General features: G+C 39.7%; 1 protein-coding gene across 2 annotated transcripts in view; it reads left to right on the top strand.

Moving 5' to 3' along the window:
* Positions 1–17,779, top strand: part of LOC131550413 (vang-like protein 1) — a 68,972-nt gene that overhangs the window by 36,045 nt on the left and 15,148 nt on the right. For both annotated transcript variants that reach the window (XM_058792600.1, XM_058792598.1), the window contains exons 4-5: positions 8,878–9,309; positions 10,289–10,464. In XM_058792600.1, the coding sequence (XP_058648583.1) occupies positions 8,878–9,309; positions 10,289–10,464 (608 nt within the window). The remainder of the gene's footprint in view (positions 1–8,877; positions 9,310–10,288; positions 10,465–17,779) is intronic.

Raw genomic sequence — 17,779 nt, 5'->3', positions numbered from 1 at the left:
CACCCCTGCTTATGAGTTTGGCTTTTCAAATTTAGAACAATCCTCCCATGAACATGCAGTATGATTAAAACAATTAAACTTAAGTCTGCATACTAGTAAGGTGGAGGAAATCTTGAAGGCAAATTTGAAATAAACAAATGCTTGTAAGGCAATGGTGGTGAGTCTCTTCTAAATAAGAATGTGAGCACAATAAGAAACATAGGACTCCTGCCTTTTTGTTATATTAAAGCCAAGTCACATTGCTGCGACAGACGCCAACAAATGTGGAGGAACACTAGGTTATAATATGTCACTTTTCAGGCATTCCACTACACATCAGGTGCCAGTTCAGCATGTTCAATTGGCGAAAACGGACACTAACATGGTTAACAAACTAATGTGACAAAACCCAACAAAATGTATTTTGCTGTCTGTCAGTGCGTTGTAAATAAGCCTTTACAGAAGGGTAAGTACAGCCACTAGTAGTATCTGTATTTTTTTTTTAAATAACTATATTCATATAGTTTGCAGTACATTACAGCAGTACAGTATATTATGGAAATGTTCTGTATGCACAGAATACTCAAATGACAATTTGCTGAAACGTGCAGACAGTACAACATAGCATGGGATATGTAGAACCCATATCCCTCAGTGCAGTACACCCAACTTCCCCTCAGTAGAGATGAGAATCATGCCTCCCTTCGTAAATGGTTCCTGCAGACATTGAATACATGCACATATCATTTACCCTCTCTTAAGTCCTCCATTCATTCACTCCCCACTGACTGCTCTCTTCACTTTCAATTCATCACCAAGTGAATTATTACAAGAGCTTGAATCACTGTGACTTCAATAGGAAAAAGCCCCTGTAGGCTGAAAGTCTTATTGGCTGTGAGTACAGTGTGTGAGTGTGAGCATGTTGGAGTATTTTTAATCTTTACGCTGTTTCCTAACCAAATGCGACATGATTCTAATAACAAGCGATTTGTCTATCATCTCTACAATGAGAAGCGTGTGTGGGCGGGCTGTCTCTGGAAGCGCACTGCACTCCCATCAAAATCGATAAGTTTATAATTCAGAAATATTAAACCTTTTAACATTATTAAAGGGTGTGGTTGATTGTGGTTTCACTTTTTTAACTTTAGTTAGTGTGTAATGTTACTGTTTGAGCTTAAACAATATCTGCAAAGTTTCGACACTGAAAGTTCAGTGCAAACAGAGATATTGATATTGTCTTTTAAAATAATGGCAGTTTAATGCCTACAGTTATGGCTGGTAGGGACTACAACAAGTGTCTTCCTGGGTTGGTGACATCACAAACCCTGAAATTTACATAAACCCCGCCCCCAGGAACATGCAACAAAGGGGGCGAGGCCATGTTGCACTGCTTTAGTGAAGAGGAAGTTGTTGTTGCCATGCTGTCAAAACTAGGGGTGCAACAATGGCACTTTAGAGCTTGCACAGCAGGCGTATAACACCTTAATGGGGCATCCTGTTAAAGAACTGTATAGCTGTACTGTACGTATTGTTTTTATAAATCGTTTTGGATTCACCAGCAAAGCATGTCACGCCTCTGTATATTTGACAGGGGCTGGAGCACGTTGGGCTTGTTATATTGAGATTTCCGTTTAAAGGCAAGGGGTTAGTTATGGAACAAGAGAAAAGAATTCTGATGCAGTAGCACCTTCTGTATTTTTGTCTTTCAGCTTTGTCTTGCTGCACAGTGGAACAGTCAAAGCACAAAGACAACTAGTGATTTCAATGCCCACAATAGGCAGGGAATCCGAGATAGGAATACGAAAGTGGGTACTTTACTGTCGACCCGTCTAAAATACTGCCAGTGTATACAGTCGCTAGTGTAAGCAACACAACACACCCATATGAAAAACACACAAAGTGGCACAGTTGGTGCCTATCATAGAAAGGCAAAGAACGATGGCAGCACCAGCATATATAGCATGTATGGAGCTTTCTGCTTATATCGTATGAATGAGTGACCAGAGGTTTTTGTGTTCTGTACGTGGCAGACCACTGCTCTGACACAGGGGACTGCTTATATCATGTGAACGAGTGAGCGGCCAAAGCTTTTTGTGCTCTGTATACAGCAGATCGGTGCCCTGAGGCAATGGGCTGGTTATACCACATGAATGTGTTTTGTACACACGAGTTTACAGCCTTTTTTTAGTAAACATGGACGTTTACTCTAATTAAAAAGGCTTATTTCTGCTACTGTAGACTCATTACAGTCTCATATCATGTAAAAAAAAAAATATTTAAATTTTACAAAAAAAACCGCAAACTGGGTGCTTAATGCAAATGTAAATTCAGACACATTTCAGACATTTACGTCATTACGATCAGCCACGATTCATAAAAATGCCATTACAGATTTTTTTTCTCACCCTGCTAAACAACTGTATTAAAATGCAAGACTGAATCTGAAATTTTGATGTCTGACAACGTGATAACCATTAGCAATGAACAAGTGTAATAGACCAGTCACATGTTCTGTTACTTGTAATGTAATTTATTACTTTCATTTGATTTTTTTAATGTTTACATTAAGTTTACATAATTGAACAATATTTGAAAGCTACATGCTAATGTTTTGATGTAATGAGTTGTGTACCTAAACATTTTGTAAATGTGTGTAACGTTTGAATGTAATCAAGATGTTCGATCAGGTTTTAGGCATCTTAAACTTTACCTCCTTCCTTGTTGTGACGAAATTACAGATGCATGTCTAACGTCCACCTCTGGTTCAAAGAACGTTATCACCTCTGCTATCTTCTTCAACGCTAGCAGGAACTGCCGTCAACTTTCTCTTTGAGCTTCAAAGAGATTCCGGGTGGGAAGGAACTATTCCCCCATCCCTACGAGGAGCCACTACCCGTGGCCCAGACACACTCAAAAGCCACAATACACATAGGAAAAGACATTGGCTCCATTTATCCACGATCAAACTGTTCCAAAATGTATATAGTGTATTCCTGTGTTGCATGCATGTTCCTAGGTTATAGTAGCTTAGTTATAACTCTGTAGTACTGTGGTGAAGCTCCAGTTACTTGGATCTAGACATATGAATGTATCACTGCCTTAATGTTTTTCCAAACCCTGGCATGTTAGGTATCAAAATGACCGTCTTCCGATTCCTGGATTAATGGTGTATATTATCTTACCATAACTTGCACCATACTCTTTTTACCATACTTTGACTTAATATTGGACAAATCCTCCAGACCACCATAAACCATGCAAATAAGGTGTTGCGTGAGACAGAGGAACCTCTACATTGGTCAATCTGCCAAAGATGGGTGTGACCATGGACCGTTAAAAGGCCCTAACCCAAACCCATCATCGCTCAATCCCTTTGAGACACACTCTCCAAGACTCATCACCCTTGAGTCGGACCTTCCGGCAGTTTTTAATCTTCAAGTAACTTTGTCGATTCACTGTGAACTCTCCGATCTTCAGAAGAACTCGAAGAAAGCCTCCAGCTCACTCCTACTGAACTCATCAAGAACCTCTGTTGTCTACCGCATCTGGACTCTTGTTCAGCAGAAAAGCAAAGTTTCCAACTAGTTAGATGCATGTCCAAGTTTTGGCCCCTTTGTTAAGGTGATTTTTGATTCTTTGATGATTCTCATTAGGTTATGGTTAATTGATGTGAAATACTGCCGTTCTTTGTTCTTCTCTCTCTCTTTCCTTACTTTCCTTAATTCTGTATATATGTGTTTTGCTTAGTCTAGTTGTATGTTAGCTGTAGTTTCATTTATTAAATTCATTATATTCACAATTGATTGCCTCTGTGTGCTGCTCACAATTCGAAGTCACTGAATGTTGATCTTGCTACATGCTAAGTTAATGCTAATACTGTATGAAGTAGGAAAGTTATTCTTTCTTGGCCAGGAAAATAATCTTTCCTAGAATTGATAAATGATTATACTGTCGGTGGACGAACAGATTAATATTGATTCTGCTACAGTTAACTCTAAGATCTGATCTAAATATTCATAATTAATTATAACCAGTTATTATTAATTCTAAATATTTCCCTTTTGAGCTAATTTGTGTAATATTGTTTGTGAAAATGTTTATTTTTATTTTTTTTGTAATCTATAATTTTTAGGTGTGTTATTTTTACTTAATGTTGTTTAGTGTATAAATAAAAGACATCAAGAAGTCAAGTCTCTCTCACTCACACCACACACATATCCTTTCTCATTCAAGCCTGCAGACTAAAACAGTATGTAATATTAGTAATATGATATGTGTGAGAAATAAAATGACTCGGAAGAAATTGAAAGGAACATAACAGACAACAGTAAGTAATGAACAGAGAGATATAAAGATGTTGTCTAAACATCAACAAGACTTGCAAGCAATATTTTCTAAGAGAGAGAGTTGAATGTAACTGGAAGTATTACAACGGGCGTCTACACAGCCCCTAATTGGTCGATTATGTTGTTTGCCATCTCTCCCTGGTGAGTGGAATTGTTTATTTAATGGACTGATGACCTCCCTCCTCCTCCTTCCTTGCTTCTCTTTCCTCTCCTTGGATATCACATGTGACATACCCTCCCTCATCTCTTGGACTCTTCCAAAGCCTTTTATTTAACCTCAGCACATGGGCATGAAACAGCTTAGATTGCATGACGGGTAATTTTTTGCAAAAAGACAAAAGCAAGTCAGTGAGCAGTGACCGGATTTCGAGTGGAGAGATTGCTTTACTTGCTGCCTCAGAGAGTGAAAAACCACAATTGCAAATATAAGTTCCATTGCAATGGCAGAATCGGGGCAGGCTGAGATCAGTATGGAAGAACTGGCATTAGACAGTGAACCTTCAGAACAGCACAGATCACTGCCTGCACAACCTCGTCAGGTAGGACAACTATTACCTTGTAGCACTTTAATCTCAGAAGAAATAGTATCCTGTCCAGGTGCCTGCTATGAAATCTCTCGACTGCTTGAGGTTTGCCAACAATTATTGTTACTTTTATAGAGCAGTGTAAGTCACTGTTGAGTGTGTATTTTTTCTACATGACCCTGACGTCAGGTATGGTGAAATGTACATTTATTGGGATCCAATAGAATGATGTGTGTTAGGACAAGCACAAATGTAAGAACACTATAGGCTATTGCTTCTCTGAAACTGTCGGGGAAAAAAAGCTTAAAGTTATGGAGGACTTCTTGCATAGCTTTTTTTCTCCTTTGGCTAACACATGTAATGGCATTGCCTTGAATCATATGACTCATGCATGTCAAAATTCACAATGGGTGAATTTTGTGTGGAAACAGACTGTCCTTATTTTTTTTCTTTTTGTGCTATATATAAGTCAATATCTTTCCATCTGAGAGCATCTACATTCTCTCTCTCTCTCTCTCTCTCTCTCTCTCTCTCCCTCTCTTATGCCTCTAAAGTGCACCTCTGAACAAAGCTTTAAACAAAAAGCCCAATCAGATTGAGGTTCATCACATCCCTTGTGTAGGCCTGATGTTATTCTTTATATATAGTGCTTAGAGCATCTGTACACTTCAGAGCTGCAGGGTAGTAATAGGGTCAGTGCTACAGTCAGACCTGTGTTACTATATAAGTGATTTATGTGTTTTTCTGTGAGAAAATAATATATATATATATATATATATATATATATATATATATATATAATATAATATAATATAATAATGAGAAAATAATTCACAGTACAAGAATAAAACCTAAATTACAAAATATGAGATCAAGTAGTATGTATTTTTTTCAATATTGTAAAATTACAATGGAATATATATTGAAAAAAAAAAATGAGTGACTGAAATGTAATAATTGTGACTTCCAAACTAATAAATACAAAATTCCGAAGTAAACCACTCATTTACTCAGATATCACCGTTTTCGTTCATGTCTCAATCAGTATGAACCTGAAGTGACATTTGAATGAGTGACTGAATAATGACCTATGAGTGCACAGTTTTAGCTCTAATAGGACCTTTGTTTGTTTGATCACAGTTTGGAGTTTGATACAAATAGGGTGTCCCACATCCGCGTATTGAGATTGCTGATGACTGTAGTTGTGTTGAAACTGAGCATTAGTTACCAACAGAGTCAAACTATGTCAAACTATTGCCCCTACTCTGTTCTTTTATTATTATTTGTACAATCCTGCACATCATAAGTGGAAATTTGCCCCAGGAAGATAAAATTATGTGTAGAACAATGTGTAGATTCAGTCCCTTAGCGTTCCTCCCAGAGGAGAACCTGCAATGTATTCTTGAAAAGAGTAAAAGCAACTTGTCCTGGCCCTATATTAAAGATATTACTATTAAAAAGAACTACATCTTCTATGGGCCTTCACCCACCAAAAAACTTCTATAAATTCAGCAATCCATGCTGACTATCAGACCTGCAAATGTAGATACAGTTTTATATGCAATACTATATCTAGTATATAGTACTTGTATACTACAGTATGTGTATATATATATATATGTGTGTGTGTGTGTATATATATTATATTATATTATATACTATATCTGTCCTTAAAAGTCAACATTGATATTGAAAAATACAAAGCTTTAATGCTCTCAGTCCATATGCTCCCAGTGGTCTAGTCAGGATACTCTGCAGGTCTTGTGGAAACCATGTTAATGTGTCTCTCAACCCCAGACACACTATATAGTTTCCTCTCCAAGGGATCCAGTCATTTAATGCATGTCTTGTGTTACAGTACTCTAGTTATAGATGTTATATTAATACACATTTTATCTCAAATTTCTCAAGCGTGGCACTCTTTCTCCCTCCCCATATCTTATCTTTCTATATCACTTCATCCCTTCATGGAATCCTGCTTTATACATCAACTCTATCTATTATCGAGTGTACTCATTCAATCCCACCATGCATCTCAATAATGAGTATATAACCAGTGTATACTCAACAGCTAGCCACAAGGAAATACCCATGCACTGTGAGCGATGCACCAAATGAATTCCTGCATCTCTCGTCAAAAGATTTCATCCACTGCACTTCCCAGTTTGTTGTCCTGGAAAACAGTTTTGCCATAGTGTCCCTCAGGGATCTGTCTTGTGATTTTTAGTATTTTTATGCTTCCTCTAGGGCAAATTGTTAAGAAATATGATTTAGGGTATCACTTTTATGCTGATGATTTACATCATTTACTACACTTACATCAGCTCATCAAATTTATATCAGGCTGTGGAAATGCACTTCCTTGTACTGTTAGATATGCTCCCTTACACATCTTTTTAAAATAGTTAAGATCTATAGTAGATAAACAGATAATTCATTAAACAATTATAGAAAGATAATAAAGCTAAATTGATTAGCTGTTCAATAGGGTGTTGACTTATTTATCGTTTGTTTTTACAGTATTATACTCTGTTATCCTGTTACTCACCCATGCATTCTACAAAACCTTAAATAAAGTCCTTTTAATTGGTTGTCGTCTGTCTGCTGCCTTACCTGACAGTAATGGATTTTCCATCACATCCATTCATTCTCAAAACCTCTCGTCCTACGTAGTCATAGATCATGAATTTTATATCATTCATTCTGAATTATATAGCTCTCCTCAGACTAATTAAACCAACATGGTAATTTCAGATCTCTCCGTCTGAGCATATTTGAATACACAGACAACCATTTTTAGTTTCCCTTGCACTCCTGTATTCACCGCACCGCTATCACTTTAGCCTGAGGCGCTGAATGCTTCAGTGACTCTTCCTGGGTTCAGCGTGTGCTGATGTGATCTCATAAATGTAGGCTGTTTATATTATACTCAGTGAGGAGGAAAAGTAAACAAAGCTATGATCCAGTAGCTAAGCTAGAACAAGATTCTGTTACATTTGTCAATGTTTTTGCATCTAGAAGCAGTTTGATTATAGTGCTTTTATCTTTTTTGTTTCATTTGATGATATCTTTTGAATGTCAAAGAATGCAGCAAATTTTGCATTAACAAATTAATCAAATTTAAATCCTAAAATGAACTAGTTTCTGTTAATACTGAAGCACAAAAAGACTGCTACGTAAATCTGAAGCATGTTGTGTGTCTCAGTATCAAGCATGTGTGATGCTCGTCTGTCATCCCACCATATGAGGGCATGAACACATGAACTTCATCTCCAGAGCTGCTCTGAGAGTCACTTCACCAGCATTTCACCATTTCACTTGAGGAAATTATTGTCAGATACTCACAAAAACTCAGGGGTGTGTTCTCCTGGAGGGCCACCCTACAATTTAGCTCCAACACACTTGCTTAGAAGTTTTTGGTAATCCTGAAGATCACTGCTTATGTTGCATGAGTGCTTTACTATTGGCAGAAGCAGTTCAATGGGTTTAAATATTGTGACCATATTACTTTGATTTTGGGAAACAGTCTTGACTAGTTAATTTCTCCAACAGTGCATCACAGTGGTTTAAGCAGAGTGTTACGACGTTGTACAGGATACGCACCCCAGCTCAGTTTTGCAGTGCTCATAGTGCTTGAGCGTTTGGCTTCATGCACAGCTTAAAACAGACTATGTGATGGTTAAGGATTGCTGCAAAAACTAATTCAATACGTCAGAGTCTCTTCAACTTAGGACACTTTTTTAATGCCCCAGAAGTAAATTTTTATTAACTTTTTCCTATATAAAGAGTATGTTAAAATGACTGGAAATGGTATTTTGGGCAAATGTACCTAAAGTCCACAAGGCCAAAAGTACCTATAGTTGAAAGAGGCTTCACATTGTTTAATAATCTCTCTCACTCTTATCTGTCATGTCCTATCGGTCTATTGGTTACCCCCTCCTTATGCGCTAATGATGCTGAACTATGCTGTAGAATTGAGTCTAATCTCTCTCTTATTTCCCCATGCCCTCATCCCTCTTTCTTTCCAGGATGATAACTGGGGTGAGACTACGACAGCTGTCACTGGAACCTCAGAACACTCTCTATCTCAGGAGGACATTGTTCGCATCAGCAAAGACCTCGACGACAGCGTGGGCCTGGACTGCAAACGTTATCTAAATGTGGCTCTGTCTGTCATCCTGGCACTCGTGGTTTTTCTGACTCCACTCGCCTTCCTTATCCTGCCTCACCTCCTCTGGCCTGATAGACTGAGAGCCTGTGGAACGGCCTGTGAAGGTCTCTTTATATCTGTGGCATTTAAACTGCTGATTTTATTGTTGGCAGTGTGGGCTCTATTCTTTAGGCCACCCAGGGCTGGTTTGCCAAGAATCTTCGTCTTTCGAGCCTTACTAGCCACATTAGTGCTACTGTTTGTGCTTTCCTATTGGTTGTTTTATGGAGTACGCATCCTGGACCCACAGGTGAGGCTAAAAGTGTGCCTACTTGCCTACTTATTCCAAAAAATGAAAATTCTGTAATCATTTACTCATCCTCCTGTCTTTCAAACCTTTATGAAACCTTTATATTCTTCTGCACAACCAAAAGTAAGATATTTTGAAAAATGTTTTAATTCAGCCGTTTTGTCCATACAAAGTCAGGACAAAAAATATTTTATTTATTTATTTTAATATTTCCTTATTTATTCCACATGCATACAGGTTTGGAATTACATGTCAGTGAGTAGATGATGAGAATTTTCATTTTGGGGTAAACTTTTCAGTATAAAACTGAAGTGTACATTGAAGTGTGCAGTTTCAAACTGTCTGAAAAGTGCCAGTTATTAGTGTAGCCCACACTAAATACAGACTAACCCTAACACTAACTTCGGAATCATATTTGTGACTAAGTGAGGATTACGCTTAAATCTAGATTAAATCAAGGTTTGTCTCTACAATTATGTTGCACCAAATTTAAGTTTGTTTAAAATAAGGCAGACTTGCATTTAAACTATCATTTTTAACCTGGATATAAATTGCACTTTAGATATATTATCTTTAATCCTGTTGCTCCATTACTTTAAACGTTGATATAAAAATTAGTCAGGGATGAACTTTAAATATAAGGAGATGAGGAGGTTTAAATAATAATAAAATCACCTACAGTTAAAATATGTGGCTAACTAAACAAAGACAAGCAGTGTAGCTGCTTTTACATGTAAAAACCAAAGTGTACTTTTGGCTTAACTGTACCAACACTAAAAATATTAAGCTAACGCATGGCCCATTCTTTAAAAACATCTATGTGTGAGTACTAGTTCCAATTTCCTCTTCTTTGTAACTTTAAAATATCAACATGTTAACATATCACAGAGAAACATTTCCAGTAATGTTATGTACCAGCTAATTCTCATATTACCCTATTTTATGTAACAGTCACTGACAGTCTCTCTATCTGTTCCAGGATGAGGACTACCAAGGGATTGTGCAGTATGCGGTTTCACTAGTGGACGCTCTTCTCTTTATCCACTACCTGGCCATCGTGCTGCTGGAGCTCAGACAGTTACAGCCATTCTTCTCTCTCTGTGTCACACGCTCCACGGATGGAGCAACACAACACTATAACTTGGGTCAACTCAGGTTAGAACTGTCAACAAACTGCCAGATTTATGTAGTTATGAAAAATTCATTTTGAAATGTATTATGCAAAATGGCAATGCAATATGTAAAATGGCAATCTATTTCTGTATTTAAATTTACATTTTCCCAAACATATGTGCAATGTTTAGTGCAAATTGAAAATGAAAATTCAATTATATGATTTACATTTTCTAATTCCTACACTAGTTTTAATATGCAAATTAAAAACATATTTTAACGCTTTATACGCTACCAGTCAAAAGTTTTTGAACAGTAAGATTTTTTAAGAATTCTCTTCTGCATTTATTTGATCCAAATACAGCAAAAGCAGTAATATTGTGAAATATTTGTACTATTTAAAATAACTGCTGTCTATTTGTATATATTTTAAAATGTAATTTATTCCTGTGATTTCAAAGCTGAATTTTTAGCATCATTACTCCAATACAACAATCAACAATACAAAAAAAATGCCCTGAAAATGTTGTCTTGAAAAGCATATTAGAATGATTTCTTAAGGATCATGTGTCACTGAAGACTGAAGTAATGATGCTGAAAATTGGCTTTGATCATAGGAATAAATTCCTTTCTTGTATCCCATAATGGAGCACGCGTCATGTGGCACGCATACCTCAAGATTTCTCATTGTTTACACTCCAATTGATGCATACAGAAAATTCTGCTACTGCTACTCTGCTTGCCCCAGATGACACTTAACCAGTCAGGTCTAGGCGCAGCTTCACAGAATATGCCACAGCCAAGGTGAAATAACCTAATATTAAAAATCACGGGCATCAATCGCGGTGTCCGGTGACTGTCAACAGTGAGAGATCTTGTGGCAGGCGCATGACATTTAGGTGACATTTGACATTTGGCTTGACATTTAACACTTGCTATATTACTGTCACGGGCTTGTGGTTTTAGCAAACATAAAATAAAAGATTTGGAGAACGAAATAAACTTAAACACACTTTTCCATTTATTTGACGTTAAGACGAGACAAATACAAGGGGAAAACTGAGGACTTATAAATGGAAGAGAACAAAAGAGCAAACAACATAATTCAAATCAGGTGGGGACAATGAACGATAATTAACTGACAAGAACAGGAACTAAACCAAATAAGGAAAAACAGGAACTCAGATGGGTCGACACGTGACGGTACCTCCCCCTCCCGGAAGGTGCGTCCCGCGCCGTAACACTACCACCGGGGAGGGGGGGTGGTCACCCTGGAAGCCGGTGCAGGACAGGGATACTGGGGAGGCTTCCAGGGCGGAACAGGAGACTCTTGTAGGCCATAGCGGATCAGGGGACTCCGGCGGCCATGGCAGGTCAGGGAGCTTGGGAGGCCATGGCGGAGCAGGGAGCTTGAGAGGCCATGGCGGATCCGGGGACTCCGGCGGCCTTGGCGGAGCAGGGAGCTTGAGCGCCCAAGACGGAGCAGGGAGCTTGGGCTCCCAAGACGGAGCAGGATTCTCAGGGGTATAGCCCCCCCCCCAAAAAAATTTTAATGCTGAAATTGGGACCTTTTCGCCTCTGGAAGGAATCTGGTGGGCGTTCTGGAGGGCGTTCTGGAGGGACAGGCTCTAGGGGGCGCTTAGGCAGCGCAGATTCTCGGGGGCGCTCTGGCAGCGCGGAGCTGGACGAAACCAGCGGAGATTCTTGAGGGCACTCTGGCAGCGCGGACTCTTGGGGGCGCTCTGGCAGCGCGGAGTTGGACGGAACCAGCGGAGACACAGGAGGGGATGACGACTGACGAGGGGGAGCCACGGCTGACGGGTTGGTTCCGGCTCGGGCTCGGACGCTTCCCAGACACCGAAAAACAGCCTCTCTCCAACACAATCCCGTGGTGTCTGGGAGGTCAACGGGACGGTGGAGATTGGCTCCGAGCCGGAACAATTCCATAATGGTGGCATCATCCCACGTCGTTGCCGCGGCGAGCTGGCAGAATTCCCCGGCGTAATCATAAAAAGGAAGATTCCGGAGGGCTAGGGCGGCGAAACATTTCTGCAAACTCCATACTTTGGTCAGTCTCGTCTTCTGTCACGGGCTTGTGGTTTTAGCAAACATAAAATAAAAGACTTGGAGAACGAAATAAACTTAAACACACTTTTCCATTTATTTGACGTTAAGACGAGACAAATACAAGGGGAAAACGGAGGACTTATAAATGGAAGAGAACAAAAGAGCAAACAACATAATTCAAATCAGGTGGAGACAATGAACGATAATTAACTGACAAGAACAGGAACTAAACCAAATAAAGAAAAACAGGAACTCAGATGGGTCGACACATGACGGAACCTCCCCCTCCCAGAAGGCGCGTCCCGCGCCGTAACACTACGAATGGGGAGGGGGGGTGGGCGCCCTGGAAGCCGGTGCAGGACAGGGATACTGGGGAGGCTTCCAGGGCGGAACAGGAGACTCTTGTCGGCCATAGCAGATCAGGGGACTCCGGCGGCCATGGCGGGTCAGGGAGCTTGGGAGGCCATGGCAGAGCCGGGAGTTTGGGTGACCATGGTGGAGCAGGGAGCTTGAGAGGCCATGGCGGATCTGGGGACTCGGGCGGCCTTGGCGGATCCGGGAGCTTGGGTGACCATGGCGGAGCAGGGAGCTTGAGCGCCCAAGACGGAGCAGGGAGCTTGGGCTCCCAAGACGGAGCAGGATTCTCAGGGGTATAGCCCCCCCCCCCACCATTTTTTAATGGTGAAATTGGGACCTTTTCGCCTCTGGAAGGAATCTGGTGGGCGTTCTGGAGGGCGTTCTGGAGGGACAGGCTCTAGGGGGCGCTTAGGCAGCGCAGATTCTCGGGGGCGCTCTGGCAGCGCGGAGCTGGACGAAACCAGCGGAGATTCTTGAGGGCACTCTGGCAGCGCGGACTCTTGGGGCGGATTCTCAGGGGTATAGCACCCCCCCCCCACCATTTTTTAATGGTGAAATTGGGACCTTTTCGCCTCTGGAAGGAATCTGGTGGGCATTCTGGAGGGACAGGCTCTAGGGGGCACTTAGGCAGCGCAGATTCTCGGGGGCGCTCTGGCAGCGCGGAGCTGGACGAAACCAGCGGAGATTCTTGAGGGCACTCTGGCAGCGTGGACTCTTGGCGGCGCTCTGGCATGTGACAAGTGACAATTACAGATTAAAAGAGAGGAATAAAATATAAGGTAAGGTCATAAATAAATGTAGAATTACGCTGTCTGCTAGCCTGAATCACTCAGCGTGCAAACAGTGAGATGTTGAGGCAGGTGCGACACTTAGGTGCCTCGGGACGCGCAATCTATTATGGATTAAAAGAGAAGAATTAAAAATATAAGGTATGGTGGCAATTAGGTAAATAAGTGTAGAATTGCACTGTCTGTTTGATCTTGTACGGAGACGCGATTAGTCAGCAGAAGAGATGGCAGTGCGTGAATGTTTTGCTTAATACTTTGTTACTGGATCTGTTGTTTAAATTATTACTTGCTGCTAGGAAGGAATTTTTCATTTTCTACCTATTTCTACTTTACTTTTTTGTTGTATTTTGTATTTTTGATTGCACTTGTTATTATAATAACAGCTGTCGGCTTAGAAGGAGCCTATGTTATTTGCATTGCTCCCTTCCTGCACTTAAGTGCGAATTGTAGTTTTGTTTTGAGCAATTGCTCTGCTATAGGCTGTTGGGTGTGCTAATTAGAAGGCAACCACAGCGAATGTAGACTATTTAAACTTCTTGGTCACTGTCATAACTTGGGAGATGCGATTAGTCAGCAGAAGAGACAGCAGTGTGTGAATGTTTTGCTTAATACTTTGTTATTGGATCTGTTGTTATTTTTGATTGCACTTATTTGTTATTATAATAACAGCCATCGGCTTAGAAGGAGCCTGTATTATTTGCATTGCTCCCTTCTGGCACACAGGCTCAGGTAACCCCACTGCTCAAAAAAACCTACATTAAACACTTATAGATAGCTACAGACCTGTTTCTCTCCTTCCATTCATAGCGAAAACCCTCGAACGAGTTGTTTTCAATCAGGTATCATTGTTTCTTTCACACAACAACAAACTGGACGCTAACCAGTCAGCTTTCAGGAGTGGCCATTCAACTGAGACTGCGCTACTGTCAGTCACTGAAGCCTTGCGGATTGCAAAAGCTGATTCCAAATCATCAATTCTTATTCTGCTAGACCTATCTGCTGCTTTTGACACTGTCAATCATCAGATCCTCCTGTCCACCCTCTCATCACTGGGCATCACAGGGATTCCACTTCGCTGGTTTGAATCCTATCTCACTGGTAGGTTGTTCAGGCTGGCCTGGAGAGGGGAGGTATCCAAAGCACATCAACTGGTCACTGGGGTTCCACAGGGATCAGTTCTTGGACCTCTCCTCTTCTCCATATACACTACATCACTGGGTCCCATCATACAGGCACATTGCTTCTCCTACCATTTCTATGCTGATCACACAGCTTTATCTCTCATTTCAACCAGATGGTTTAACAGTAGCTCCATGGATCTCAGGCTGCCTGGCGGACATCTTGGTATGGATGAAAGAACATCACCTCCAGCTCAACCTGGCAAAGACTGAGCTTCTTGTTTTCCCTGCCACTCCAACTCTACAGTATGATTTCACCATCCAGCTAAGTTCTTCTACAATTACCCCATCAAGTTCAGTCAGAAATCTTGGTGTAATCTTTGATGACCAGCTGATTTTCAAAGACCACATTGCAAAGAATGCTCGATCTTGCAGGTTTGCATTGCACAACATCAGAAAGATCAGGCCCTTTCTAACGGAGCATGCTGCACAACTTCTTGTCCAGGCATTTCTAGGCTGGACTACTGCAATGCTTTTCTGGCTGGTCTTACAAATGATTCAGAATGAAGCGGCACGACTGGTCTTCAACGAGCCCAAAAGAGCCCATGTTACACCTCTCTTTATCTCCTTTCACTGGCTACCGGTTGCGGCTTGCATCAAGTTCAAGACATTGATGCTTGCATGTAGAACAACCACAGGCCCTGTACCCGTATACTTCCACTCACTATTACGAATCTGCATCCCCTCCAGAAGTCTGAGATCCACTAGTGAGCGACGCCTCCCACCCCAATCCGGAATGCTGATTCGCTGACAATTTTCAAGCGACAGCTGAAAACTCATCTCTTTCAACACTATTTTACTTCATCCTAAAAAAAAAAAAAAACTTTGTCTTTCTCTTTATTTATTCCTTCCCTTTCTAGCTTGTACTTGTTTGGAACAATGCCTGAAACTTGGTATTACGAGCACTTCCTGTATCTGTTTACCTCTTTAAGATGAATCGCTTTGTGTATTCCCCAATTGTAAGTCGCTTTGGATAAAAGCGTCTACAAAATGACTAAATGTAAATGTAAATCAATCGTATTGTAGACAGTAAGAGATCTTGTGGCAAGTGAAAAACGTTTGGTTCTTGGTGAATATTGACCTATTGTGCGTCCTGTTGCCTAACCCTGCCTTGATGTAACAATTGACTTAAATTACATTTATCGCGGGTATTTAATGAAAATGCAATTTAAAAGTCTTAAGTGTCAATGCATTTAAGAAAAATAAAAGACGTTTAAATCAGCATTTTTCTACCCTTTTGCTGCACCTTTGGCTCAGAATGCGTTTTGAAATTCTCACTGCATTTTGCTAAAATTGTCATGTGGTATTATGATGAAAATGTAATCCCAAGTGTCCTAACCGTTAGTCTAAATGCATTTAGGAAAAACAGCATTTTAAGAATAACTTTGCTACATTTTTTGCTTGGACACATTAAAGATATCTAATCAATTTGGGTAATACATTTTAATTTTAATTTTGCTACTTATAAACCATTAAAATATGTCTTTGATTTACATATTAAAACTAGTGTAGGAAATGGCAAGTGTAAATTATATAAAATGTTCAATAAGAGTTGGAAACAGACAGAAACAGCTTCTACAAAGAGAGACTTTTTGGATCCATATGCTCTGGGTGACTAAGTCCCCAGGAACTAAATTTTTGTAATTTGTACTATTGATGATGTATAATTTGATATTTGCATTGTTATATGTATAAAAGGTTGTTTTTTTGTTAGGTTTTTTTGGACTAAGACACTGGTATTAGCCACACCTACATATTAACCAGCTGTCTTGAATGATTCAGTAATTAACACTAGTTTAAGAACACCTGTTTGAGCAATTGATGTGTGTCCTGAAGAAGGCTTTGTGCCCAAACGCGTAGATCTACTTTTAACTATTTGTAATGATTTAAGCCCAGCACATTAAAGGCTTTTTATCTTACCACGTGAGTGCCTTGGAAGTATTTTGTCTAAATAATATGGGAAAATGTACATTTAAATACAGAAATACATTGCCATCTTACATATTGCACTGTCATTTTGCATATTACATTTCAAAATGAATTTTGCTACCCATATACTTCCATAGATTTGGGTTTTAGAATATATTTTATTTTGTTACTCTTTTGTAATTTTTTTTTAGTGTGTGTTTGTGTTTCAGTTAGTCCTTTAAGACATGGCCACATGGCCAAATCAGACATAAGGACTGTTTTGAGAAAGCCCATGAAAGAGACAATGACCATAGACAGCTTGCTGCTGTGGGAGTGTTTTGAGTATTGTATACATGATGTCATCAAGCTCAGGCTAATATGGCAAGCTCAGGCTAGTTTGACCTAATAATCCTGACCAAATATTTCACATTCTTGGAAATTTGTCCACCCTGTTACATGACATTTTTATAATGCAGTTAAACAGGGTGGACATTTTAAGCTAATGAAGCCCATTACTAGTCAGGAACGAACATCATGCCAGCAGATTAACATTTAGGAAGATAATTAATAGATGTATAAAATCTTTTATATATATATATATATATATATATATATATATATATATATATATATATATATATGACCAGTGGCACAATACCCGCAATTCTTTTCGAAAATTTCCCCCTTCAACTTAATGCTTTATTTTTGACTTGTCACGGAAGTTAATGCCAGTGTTTTTAAGTCTTGTCAGTACAAGCATTCAAATTATTTTAATGTGTTCAAGACCAAAAGATAACTTTATTCAGCACTCGCGCATTGTTTTCTGTGCACTCACACCCCAAGCTAGATTCAGTCATTGCTCCAGGTTATGACAGACACTCAAATGCCACTCGTTTCCATTGTAATCTCTCTCTATTATGTAGTGGGGTCATTGAGGGTCAAAATATTTGAGAAATATGTGCAGAAATTTGGAAAAAAGCAAAAAATCAAACTTATGTGCATTTCTTTCTTCTGTGGAGCACAAAAGATGATGAATGGTCTCAGTTTTATTCTCCATAA

The sequence above is a fragment of the Onychostoma macrolepis genome, chromosome 01 (assembly GCF_012432095.1).
Source record: "Onychostoma macrolepis isolate SWU-2019 chromosome 01, ASM1243209v1, whole genome shotgun sequence".
Classification (NCBI taxonomy): domain Eukaryota; kingdom Metazoa; phylum Chordata; class Actinopteri; order Cypriniformes; family Cyprinidae; genus Onychostoma; species Onychostoma macrolepis.
The sequence above is the reverse complement of the archived record's forward strand: the minus strand, read 5'-3'. Positions and strand labels throughout refer to the sequence as shown.